We start from the raw sequence: 12,637 nt of genomic DNA on the forward strand, positions 1-12,637 counted from the left end.
CCCCTTTCGCGTTTTTGACCGTATTGGAACTAACGATAAGACTTCTGCAACTTATTCATTCGAAAATCTTCCGAAGTCAGATTAGAATTGGCGTTAATCGAAAATTATCCCGACGTATTCTGAATAGTTATGGCGACATTCACATTAAATATTACAGCGTTACCATTATTCAAAAGTTCAAACGATTTATGAGAACTCGTATTTCAGTGAAGTTGTGTGAAATTTTTCTACAATTATGGCAAGCTGAGAATGTAGAAATTAGTAATAAATGAATTTTACGATATTCTACTACGGAAATTTTTTACTTTTTTTCTTAGAATAGTATTTCAAATATTATATTTGTACAATGGCACATTTATATAATGAATCAGTCAAATCTTGGGAAACTTACATACTTTCCCGTAATACCTTCAACATTTCTTGTTACGTTTATACTTCTCTGATTCAATTTGAAATTGGACGTTGTAATTACACAAACGACTTGACAATAAGATCAGTTTTATAACTCGCAATAATTTATTCGTTGGCCGACTAAATGTGGAACGGAACCTACACGTTCCGATGTAATTAGCGGGTTCTTAACAACTTCATTTTATTTTCCTTATTATCACAGTTAAATTTAGTCAGAAAATTTATTTTCGTTCTTGCGCTGTTGAAAAATTGACAGACTAATTAAAATGCATAAAAAAGTTAAACATCAGACAGCTATATTATATTAATAAATTTACTGTAACATTACAATACGATAAAAGATACTGGCTAGACTATAGGAGAATTGTTTCAATAAAGGAATATTTCAGTGTTGCCATTTTGAAAAACAAAAGGCTGTCAGTTGTAGTGTCAATCTCAACAGTTCAAATGTTACAGACTATAGTATGCCAGGTATCTTTCTCAAGAGTGCTTTGCTGATTATTATTAATTAGTTTTTCATATTTTTTTTACGTGTTATTCGATCAATGTTATTTATAGTAGAGTATCGAATACCTTGATGCTCTTTAGTTACCTTAATTAAATTTATTAAATTTTAAATTGAATTTTTAAACTGATGGCGCTGAATTTGCTTTCCAGACTTTCTCCCTGCAGTGATCGACAACCTGTAACAGAATGACGTTGATTTATTTCAGGATTTCTGTGGTTACTGCGATGTAGTATATACCTACGTGAACTTATTTAAAACATACTGTTTGCCTTTTAGTGTGACAATAAGATCAGTTGAATAGCGTAATAGAGCGATTCCAGATTAACCCTTATTTTCTTACATTGCATGCGGCGGCATTGTCGTCGGACAAACACCAATATGCTGTTCCCCATGTACACCGTTTTTGAGCAAGGTTAGGGTTAGGAAGATTAGTGAAACGTCTCAATCTTGAGCTGGCTGCTGACATTGCTAGGTAATCCTGGTCTGAACAGAGTGCAAGTTTAGTGCAGATTTTTTTTGTGTCAACGAACGACAGTAGAAGGTTGATTATGCTGTGGCCGTATACTTCGATCATCGTCTCGCACTACACAGAAGAGAAATCGAACAAATAATACGATGAGTAAATACTTATATCAATAACTGTGCACAGAAATAAAGTTTTCGACTGCTGGCAGCATTTTACAGACCTTGTTTTGTTTTCCAGACGGTATATACTTGCAAACTTTAGACACGATAATTTCAATGTCATGATCCACTTCTGGGTCCTTCAACTCTTTTTCGATTGTGGATATTACAGATTGGCACAAAGCACATTCGGATATAGATTCTGAAATAATAGTAGCGTTAAGTTAAGTTAAGATTGAATTTTAATTTTAAACAATCCACTGAAGGTAAAAATTGAATACAACTTTACTTTTAGCGAATCTGCACAGTGCAGACTTTACTTTTATTTTATGAAATTCACTTCACCACGCAACTTCTTTAACGAAATATTTTACAGATTCCAATATTTCTAATATCGTACCTTGCATTTGCTCAATCTGTTGTCCACAGAGGGAGATTGCCTGACAAATGTCCCTGGGATTGACCTCAGCCACAAGCATATCAATGACTAAATCAGCATACTTGTTTACAAAATCGTCACATTGACTTTTAACAGTCTTCGGTAAGATGTGGCACACTCCATGCACAATTTTCTCAACTTCGTCTCTGCTACTCTTAGACTTCATAGATTCTTCTAGGTGCTTCATTATAAACTCGCAAACCACACATTCTGCATCAGAGCTGACTTCTTGTTTTGCTACCGGGTAGAGCGGAAAGTCCGGGATCTCATTCGTTACTACATTTAGTCAAATATAATTTTTTAATGAACTTGTAAACTACCTGTAAGAGTTCGATTGATAAAATATTGGAAATGTAGTGAATCAACTCACTGATTTCTCCATTTTTGTCTGTAGGGAAGGAATTCTCAATGAATGGAACAGGGCTCTGTGTTGCTTCACACAATTTTATGTATACACAGACTTCTTGCGGGGTGAGATCTGCTATTAAAAGATCAACTAGTTCTTTGCTGTACACCTTTACCAATTCTAAACACTCTCCTTTGAGGTTCCTTGGAAGGTGAATGCATAGTTTGTCCAATGCAGCCTCTATGCTTGCCTATTAATGATTTAGATAATTATTCAAATGAGAAAATGAAAACATGGATGTTGTTTTTCTTTTAGCATCCAAGCACTTGTGTCAAACTTTTAAATCTTACAGAATTAATTGCTTAATCTTAATCGATGGTAAAGATAAAACGGATCTGGCAATTTTTTGAGTACACAGTTAGTACGTATGAAACGTGAAAATAAATATCCAATTGCTGCTTACCTCTGTCCTATTATTCTCTACAACTTTGTACAACTGTGTGATAGCAAGGAGACACAACGGACAACTGGGTTTTTCTTCGACCTCACTTACAATTACCATATCTTTAGGAATTGACTCCCAGGCATTGACCAGTTCCTCAGTTGGACACAGATGCAGACTTGGGCAGAGCTGTAGGATAGTTGATAGACATCAATTTACTCGCACAGAAATGTATTGAAAAACGGTTTTGTTACTAACCACAGAAGGATCAATTTCATGGGCAAGGATCGCTACGATGGCATCTCCATAGACATCAACGAATTGGTTACAATCGCCCTGTACAGTCTTCGGTAATTTACTACATACTTTTTCAATTTCTTCTTTTACTTTCTCCTATTGAAATCAGGTTAAAAGTTCTGCTTGAGTTACTTGAACGATCAGTGTAGGGCATTGTTTTCACCACAATAAATAGATAGGCAACATACTTTGAACATTAACTTAACGAACCTCGGTAGTAGGATTGGTGATTACTTGTTGCAAGTAATGCAAGACATACTCGCATAACGCACAGGTTTGCTCATTACCACCGCCTGCAACAGGGAACGCCAGTGAAGAAACTTGCATCCTTTCTAGTGGTAATTGCATTTCCTCAGCTTCCGACTTGGGTTCCTGCTTTCTCAGTCCAGATCCATTTTCTCCCAAATTATGCTTTCTGATTCCAGCTTTGTTCTCCCCAAGATTGTGCTTCTTTTCGTTCATTATTCTTACACCAATAGCTGCAGGTTTTTCAGGTAGAAGAGGCCATATCGGTCCATTCTGATAGATGAAATCATATTTGGAATCGTTTTTTTTTTCTTTACACATTAATTCAGTGGAATGACGCCAAAGCTTTAAGAACGTGTATTTTTAATTGTGTGTAAAATCTATTGCTTGGATAAATACTTACATACACAGAATCACTTGGTCTTGGGCACACACCCATTATTTGACATACTGAATTTCCGTCTAGTTCATGCGTCAAAAATGAATATATTTGTGGATAATATTCGTCAACAATCGCAGTGCACTATAAAATCGTACAATACTCAATGAGTCAGAATTAGGATAAGAAATATTACAGAAATCCTTGAGGAAATTATTTCAATAACCATCTACTTTCATGTATTTTATCTATAGCAATTTTTTTCACCGACTGATGGTGAAAAGATTTGTAAAAATAAAGAAAAGTCTACTTGAAGTTAAATCGATATACGTTAACAATTTAAATAAAATGGAAACTAAGGGTATACCTCAAATGCGAAGGACTTGGTCTGTTTACAGAGCCCTTCAAGAACTTTTTGGAATTCTAATTCTGTGGTATTGGCAACTAAGAGATCCTGCAAGTGACCTACTAGTTGTTTACAAAGCTTGCATGGAAGTTCGTCACTAACATCAACCATACCGACACTAGATAGGGGCCGGACTTCAACCTCTATTATCTGTAAATACCAAATGACTCTTTGTTTATTCTGCTGATAGTTTACATTATTCATAGAACAGATACACATTTTAGAATATTGATCTGTTTAGTATTAGAAAATATTTTACCTCGCCGTCTATTTCTTCATGATTATGGAATCTCGAACTACATTGGCCAGAAAGGTGACAAATGTTTTCTGCTTTGAATTCAGTTGACAATCGCTCATATATGGATTCGAAGTATGTGAGCACAATGGAAGAACAAGCATCAGAGAAGGAGCTAAATTGCCCACATGTATTTAGCATATTTTCCAGAATCTGATCACGCGACATTCCCTCCAACTTGTGTTCTAGATGCGTTGCTATAGTGTAACATTTCGAACACTCATCAGGTTCTAGTTCATCGTTGAATAAAGACTTTGGAACAATTTCATCATCCTGTAAGCGATTGGTTGAACATATTTAGACAGTGGCAGAGCAGAGTGGGTAGAAAACTGACACAATTCTGTGTATTTCTTGAGATGCGTATTCAGGTGGTTCAAAGTAATCATCATGTAAGTGTAAGAAATGCAGATTCATACCTCGGTCATTTTTTCTTGATATTCACGGAGCAGATTGTCAATGCGTGCTGAATTGCAGAGTCCGGAGACTGAGCATACCACAGAAGGGTCCATTTGAGACGCCAAAGTCTCGACTAGCTCCGGTATGAATTGATCTACTAGTTCGTCGCACTCCTTGACTATAATCTTTATTTGCATGAGAGCACAACTACCCTCGAACACAGCCTTCAGGTCTTCCTGAGTTTGATTGCTTTCTAGTTGATCCCTAGCTTGCTTTACCATATCCTTACAAATATCGCATACACTGTCTTTGTCATATTCCACTTCCATGTTTTCCCACTTTGACTTAATACAATGCTTTGTTGCTTTGCATCCTGCTGCAGTACTGTTTAAAAGGTTTCAATTTTATGTAGTTCAGTAGCATAAGTTCAAAATGCACAAACGAATGCAATACGATTTCAATTATTTTCTGTGTCATATGATCAGTTACTATACTACAATATGAATCAGAACCTCAATATTTTTCAAATTCAAACCACATAGAACACTTAAAATTATTTTTTACTCTGCCCATATTAATTAACTGGGCCAGAAATAATGTAGCAAACACCAACTCCCGCTACGACCTTTTGTAATTCATACTGTGAACAAATCAATTACAACTTCTCGAAGTACTATATAAACACGGGGTTTGCTGTGTGTAGTGTTTGAAGTAACCAAGTAGCAGGTAGCTATTTATAATACATGCACAGATTGACAGACAACTTTATTTTGCAACTTACAAATGAACTTGAGTATAAATGAAATATTAACAGTCACACAAAGTATGTAACCTATTCAACGGGTGTTATCATATGTTGAAAACTTGGAGTGAGAACAAGAATGCGGTAGAAAGAAGCATTGAAATATAATTAGCCCAGAATATATGGCTATTGTTTACGAATTTTATACATCAGATTTTGCAGGTCCCTTCTTTTCCCCTTTCAGCTCTTCTGATTTTTTATCCAAAACGAGGCTATTATTCATCATTAAGAATCGAGACATCAAAACTCTTTTATCAGTAAACCACCAACATCCATACTGTCTTCTGATAACGAACACAAAGGCTTGTATAACATGAGGAGGGCAATGGTTCAGCTATGACTAACTTCAGAAGGCAACTGCCACGTTAGTACTCAATAACGTTAAAGCAGCTCTTGATTGCAAGTCTGTTGACGATAACTCTGGCTTGATGCGTGAGCTGAACTGTAGCGTATTCTTATGTTTTGGAACACATTCTGAGGTGACGAAATGCTGATGATATAAAGAGTGGAATAAGTAAGGGGAGAGAAGCTACAGCTACGGAATGTTGCACTGATAGTATGCATGCATGTGGTTAGAAAATATCACTATCTAGAGACCTTTAGTCTCACACATCGCTACGCCGGCATAAAAGCAATGGATAAAACATTGTGAAACCTTGAGGTAGGAGGAGAGTCGAGTGAGGGAAAAAAGATGGGAACATGAAAGCTTCTCGAACGAATCTATCATACTCACGTCAAGTTTTGACACCAGTATGATGGACCCCAGGTACAGGCTTTAGCACCTAGAAGATGCGTTTTATCATTTCCTCCAGTACTGATCACCACTCTAGCTGTAGCAACTGAAATTCAAAGCAAATGTGACGATGTTTAACCTGAAGTTGGTGGTGGTTATTTTCTTCACAACCCATAAATTCGTCAGTGTGGTAAAATTATGAAAATACATAATTTAGGTGTTACTAGGAAACGGCATTAATCACTGCTAAACTGCAACATCCTGGTAGATTTGACTCATCCGACATTAATGATCAATAAATCGTATGTCCCCACTACATGTGACTAATCTCTGAAATATGAGTGATTCGCTTGGCTACATCTCGATTACTGAAATATTTTTCTACATTTTGGATTCTGATTCATAAAGACCGAAAGGATTTTAGCAGCGTACGTGATAGCAGTAAACAGCGAGTTGTAAGATATTGCAAAAATAATCATCTACTCTGCTAGTCAGGCGGCTATTTTTGTAAATAAGAGAAGGTGAAAGGTGAAGTTTAAATTTTGTTCATTCGTGTTGTCTTGCTTGCAAAAATTCTACAAACGAAGGTTCGGGATACTTGGAGGTCATCGGACAGCAACTAGAGGTTACCAAATCATCAGAAAATCCGACATTTGGCGCAGTTGGGTCATTAACATTGGTAATTACGTCGCAAGTCAACAAAGAGAAAAGTCCACGGACTGTCAATTGATCGTTGGTTAGAAGGCGAAAACTTACCAGCTACAAACGCGCAAAGCGCTAATAATATGGTCTTCATATTGTAAACAATGCCAATGGTGTTTATGATGTGCACGAAATTTCGATAAAGAAAAAGAATAACACTCCTATCCACCGTCCGCACGTAATGTCAAGCTCGAACTCGCTGACACTGAAGATCGCTCAAGATGACTTGGCCGTCTCTACTTCGCTTCCTTCCTACGAGTATCGATACTGCAGATTGCTCGACTCGTGATTCGGACTGACAGCTACGTCGTCTCGTGAGTCTCGCATGCCGAGTCACCAAGCGGATTTGGACCGCATTTAGTTTGTTAGTGCTATCTAGCGGTGTATTTTCGAAACAGAGTTGTCTGACAACTATGGACTTAGTGAAAACCACTGCGAAAACAGCAGCTGAAAGATAAGAACGTCAAGTCGCATCGTTGTTGCGAATTATGGAGTGTACGGCAGGAAGGATATCTTAGGTTGCTATTTCATGAGCAGTAAAAAGCAGCAGTGATTTAGCAACTTACTAGTTTTCACTAGCATCAGTTTGGTAATTTTACGCAGCAGCAGCGCTGCTCATGAAATAGGTCGTGACTTCTTGTGATCTTGTGGCTTGTCGTTGCGCCGAAAGTGATAGGGGAAAACTGCTGCTGCTGCTGCTTTTTCCTGCTCAAGAAATATGTAGCATAATAGCATTATTATTGCACAAATATTGGCTCAGGGCCGGTTCATCTCAAATCGCCCAGCAAGGTCGGGGCGGAAAATTCAAACGATTCAGTAAAAATGTATGTCATTCCTCAACGGATTTATAGAGACCCGTATTATTTCATTTTGCTATAAAAATATTTTATCCCTCTGTACGGCTGTTCTCATTTTTTAACGAAAACCCATGCTTACAAATTGTGTAAATTTCGTTTTTTGTTTAAAGGGCCGCAACTGTTCAACTAATTGAAGGATTCTAGTTTTTTTTTTTTCAAAATGTGCATACTTCTGCGTGCGTATATTATTATTACGCTTGCCAAGCACAGCTTCATAGATTTGGAAGACGAACTTGGTTGTATCTTATAGGTAAAAAAATATTATTTTTGTGTTTGTTACTATAAAAAGAAACATTGTAATTGGATTTTTCCTTGCAGTTATACATTTTTTAAATATTATATAAAATATACATCATATATAATATTATATAAAATTTTTTACGGGAAAAATCAGGGAAAATTAAGCAATTATACTTATACTTAAGCAAAATTGTCGCCACCCTGATAATGCAAATCGATCGATCGTGTCTTTTGCTTAGCGATTTTGTAAACTGTGTATAAAAAGTAAAGCACTCTCAATGTGTTCAGCCTGCAGCATTTCAATCGATTCTATTATCAACAACTAAATTCTCAACTTTAAATTAAATACGCCTTTTGTGCGTTGACTTGATACTTTTTGTTTCTCATTTTCAAGCCAGCGATCAATTGAATGGGATAAAAATCGCGGAGTGTATAGTGATAGTGAAGAATCTTGTCGAAATTATCTATAAAACACGTCAGAGGTCTGCTAAAGTATTTTTTTTTTTAGGAATTGTCTTGTCTTTTGTTTCAGAGCAACGGAATAATTTTTTATACAAGCTTATCGACAAATATTGAGATTTCACTTGAATAGCATATTTATTTTAATAATTCCACGTAGAAAATAGATTTTGAATCGAAAAATGTATAATTTATTTCTCCAATCATAGAAGTGATACAATAGAAGACTGTTTTCGTCATCAGAAACAACTGCTGTAGAAAGATAGGTTTGTTTCTACTTGAAGAGAGATGCTGAAGAGAACACCAGAATCATTGACCAATCAGAGCATTTATGTTGCTGCTGCATTCAGCTGTTTGCTGCAGGTGAGAAAACAGCGGAACGCATATTTTATTTGGTCGGAAGTAGCTAGAAAATTTCAATTGACACTTGACGCCGCGTGCAACGGCAAGTTTTTCAACATGTGACCGCGTTCTGTGCTACTCGCATAGCGTTTCCGACCGGTTGAAACTCGTTTCCGAGCGGAGCGCGACGTCAGTCGCTTCCGAGCAGTCGTAGTGAGACTACGTGAGCCGTAACTCGAAACTTCAGATTGCCATGTGCAGGTTTTTATATTCGGAACATGGCAAAGCACCGATACCTTGTGGTTAAAAAAAAGGCTGTGTAACGTTATTCTATCAGTGTATTCCCACGAAACTCATTGTGAATAATCTAAGAACGGCATGCAGCGTCTGGCCCACGAAAGAAGCGAGTTACTGAAATAAAAGCAGGCTGCGACATCGAAGGTGAGTTTCTTGTTTCAAATTTCCATTCTACCGTGCAACTTCAGGTCTTAGCGAATTCGATTCTCAACTCTCAGCGTCGGATGTCGTTTGTTATTGTTTGTGCGGCCGACCTTCGGTAAACTGCGTAGTTGCATCATTAGCAAGCTTAACTCAGTCAGTTTAGGTAACCAGCTACGACATAAAAAGTGTGAATGGGCTTGGAATCGAGTGTGATTATCGAGCTGCAGATTTTTAGATTTTAGCTTCCCGGAGCTTACTGAACAGGTTATTAATTCAGATTAAAATTGCTCTCGGGCAGACTTTTGACTAGTCACAAGCGTTTTGTGACAAGAAAATGCTCCGATAATCTTCCGTTGCGGTTTTCTTTCTAATATTCTGAAAAAACGGGCCTTGCGGACGGTGACCTTTGTGTGAGTTATGTGTCTGATATCGGTTTGCGGATGAAATTAAATAAATAAATGAAACTAAATAAATGTTATTGCGTAGTTGATTTTGGCCTTTTTTCCTATGTAACAAAAGATTGTAAGCGGTTGCATTTGTTTCCGAATATTTTTCTGGAGATCGATCTGTAGAGGAATCCTCAATTTCGTAATAATTTCGAGTGAATCTAAATCGTCAACTGTTGTTGATTCCTGATACTTATTATGTTTAGGACGACTATCAGGAATTCTGAGTGCTGTTCAAATTGTTATTAAAGTTCATTAAGTACTAACAAAATATTGTGTTATCTTACTTGATTGCAGAAAGGAACTCCAACAATGTTGAGTAGCATTTGTGATAACCTAGATTAAAAGGTCCTGTCAATGAATCTTGGAAGACATCACTCGCTAGCGAAACTGATGAATTTATTGCATATAAACGACAGGTATAAAACAATCTCCAAACACTTTTCACTTGTTTATGTAATCCGACGTAATCGATGAGACTTTCCACAGTTTGGCACAAAACCAAAATTGCTTGTGTTTAAACATTGAGTATATGGCCGTTGAATTAGATCAAATATTAACAAAATGTTGTTGTTTTAGTTGATTACAGAGTTCAAATACTGCAGAAATGATCTAAATTGGCAAGTATCCTCATTAAGTGACCCTGGTAATACAATGTTGGAAAACAAACTGCAGAAGCTGAAGAGGTCGCAATTTTGTGAAAGACTATAAGAAAGGTAGACATTTAAGATGATTCTTGATTATACTTTTAGGCTATTTTCAAATTGAGAAATTTGTCAGTTAATTGAAATTGATTCGTATTCAGTTCTTCATTATACTTTACAAATAGAATAGTAAATTTTCACCGTCTTATATGTTAAATTTGCGAAACAAATATTCATAAAATGTTATTTCTTATCTGTTTACAGGGGCACACTATACATTGTAGCACTATCGACCATATGTAGCCATGATCTGAGTGACGTAACCCAAACAAACGATCTCTGTCAAGAAACTGAAAATTTATCCACCCGCTATACAGTGAATAGAACTGAAAGGTACATATTCGATATGATTGTTGATTTCCATGTCCCTATTGATCGTAAATGATTTTAGTTGTTCACTAATTTTAGGCACTTACTCAATATCCGTGCTTATTTTATTACCCCTCTAGTATTTATTTCTGCAGTTCATTTATAAATGAATCAGAAATCACTGAAATATCATGCAAATCACTTATTGTGATACAGACAATCTGTAGTGACATAAAATCTGATCCGAGTACATTGTGCGAGTAACATTTTATTACATTCTTATTGCAGTGTGAAAAGTGTGTTCAACCACCATGCAACCTGAGATGCTACAAGAACTACTACCATTACATGCAAAAGTGCGGAGCAACCTGGAGAAGGTGAGAAAACTTATTTTAATTATTGTTTGATAATTCACTGTGGTACATTTGAAGCCTAACTCTTGTCATTTCCTAACATGTGGCGAATAAATATGGAAGTAGACAATGACAATAATTTATCTGAGAACTGAAAAACCAGTTTGCTAAATTAATTCGAGCTTGCTTTTTCGCTTTTTCAGAGTTAAGCAGAGACATCCGAGTAACTTCTCCATTACTCAGCAACGTTGGTGAGTTTGCATGTGTTAGGTTACGGGTATTTCCCTGGGACTCCTCCATCCTGTGGCGTGGCGGTAACAATTGTTACACGAATCTTTGATTTCTTAGATGTATGGATAGGCTCATTCATGATCGCAACGATGCTTGACTTTAAGTTGAATCGTTCTTTTTTTTTGCAGTCGATCTATTCTACCATAGTGACTCAAATTTAGAAATTTTGCACGTTGCTGAAAGTGGAATGAGCATCGCGACAGGTTACCATCACTTACTCGATATTCGCGAAAACAAGTAGTGTTTAGCTACAGATATTTACCTACCTATGTTTGAATTTTCAAATGACGTCGTTTAAGTGGTGGATACACCTGAGGCTTAAACATGTTCCAATGATTGTTTAATCAATAACATTTCAAAGTCTGGCAAAACGTAACGTATTCAATTTGCATGATATATTTTGAATTATTTTCAATTTTTCAATACTCTGCAGCTGTCGTACAACCACAGGCTTAGCTCGCTTAGAAAAATGCTGATTAGCATGCAGGATGTTTTTAATCCGTCTTACAAAAGGTTGATGTATCGATAGTCAGCCAGCAATCGCTAAAATAGTACATTCGCTGACTACGGTACAAAAACATTTTGCTCCCGACAGGTAACCAACGAAACAGTAAGCCACAGTGACCACGGTGCAAATGAGGAAGAATGATGTGTGTTGGAAAGAATGGAGAATCGCTTAGAGCGAATATAGGTAATCGGGTAGGTAGGTGGTCGTTTTGGGATCCGTCGCGGGGTTTAATGTGGATGTGCGTGTGAATCTCTTTTCAACATTTCCGTTGGGTGGTTCCGTTGGGAATCAGGCGAGGGTAGGAAGGTCGCGATGTACCGCGATGTTACTAACTTTTGTAATCCACAGCTTCAAACGATCACAGTGATTGTCCTCCAAAAGCACGTGAAAGACTCTGTATAAGAGTCTCCAAACTATCAGAGAGCTTTCAAATTTTAACGACGTTCAATAACCCATTTCTTGTCGCTCTGCAATCATTTTCCAGTCGTTATTCAATTTAATTACTCAGTCATTATCGATAATTATTCCATTCAATTGATCTCTGTGATCGTCTGAATGGGCAATACGCTTCTCTGGACCATCTACCGCGTTCCGTGGTACGCTAGATGGGGAGAGATGCTGAGCTCGAAGACGTCGCGTCGAAGAGGACCGCCGACCGTCA

The 12,637-nt window shown here is 37.0% G+C and overlaps 1 protein-coding gene and 2 long non-coding RNA genes across 3 annotated transcripts; 2 read left to right on the forward strand and 1 right to left on the reverse strand.

The window, feature by feature from the left end:
- Window positions 1-493: 493 nt before the first annotated feature.
- On the reverse strand, window positions 494-7,322 carry Sap-r (Saposin-related). Its single transcript, XM_046609095.2, has 14 exons — window positions 7,081-7,322; window positions 6,325-6,430; window positions 4,810-5,173; window positions 4,358-4,666; window positions 4,060-4,248; window positions 3,717-3,836; window positions 3,278-3,586; window positions 3,029-3,163; window positions 2,792-2,959; window positions 2,353-2,578; window positions 1,944-2,258; window positions 1,606-1,745; window positions 1,260-1,502; window positions 494-1,094 (listed from the first exon to the last, which is right to left on the reverse strand). Exons 1-14 carry the CDS (start codon window positions 7,118-7,120, stop codon window positions 1,038-1,040), a joined length of 2,721 nt encoding a protein of 906 aa, XP_046465051.1. The 5' UTR covers window positions 7,121-7,322; the 3' UTR covers window positions 494-1,037.
- Window positions 7,323-9,247: 1,925 nt separating this feature from the next.
- Window positions 9,248-10,444, forward strand: LOC124214504 (uncharacterized). Its single transcript, XR_006882130.1, has 3 exons — window positions 9,248-9,365; window positions 10,109-10,230; window positions 10,391-10,444. It is a non-coding gene; the product is annotated as an uncharacterized lncRNA (long non-coding RNA).
- Window positions 10,445-10,730: 286 nt separating this feature from the next.
- On the forward strand, window positions 10,731-11,526 carry LOC124214499 (uncharacterized). The gene is made up of 3 exons (XR_006882129.2): window positions 10,731-10,848; window positions 11,113-11,201; window positions 11,381-11,526. It is a non-coding gene; the product is annotated as an uncharacterized lncRNA (long non-coding RNA).
- Window positions 11,527-12,637: the final 1,111 nt, after the last annotated feature.

This window comes from Neodiprion pinetum, chromosome 1 (assembly GCF_021155775.2).
Source record: "Neodiprion pinetum isolate iyNeoPine1 chromosome 1, iyNeoPine1.2, whole genome shotgun sequence".
Lineage (NCBI taxonomy): Eukaryota > Metazoa > Arthropoda > Insecta > Hymenoptera > Diprionidae > Neodiprion > Neodiprion pinetum.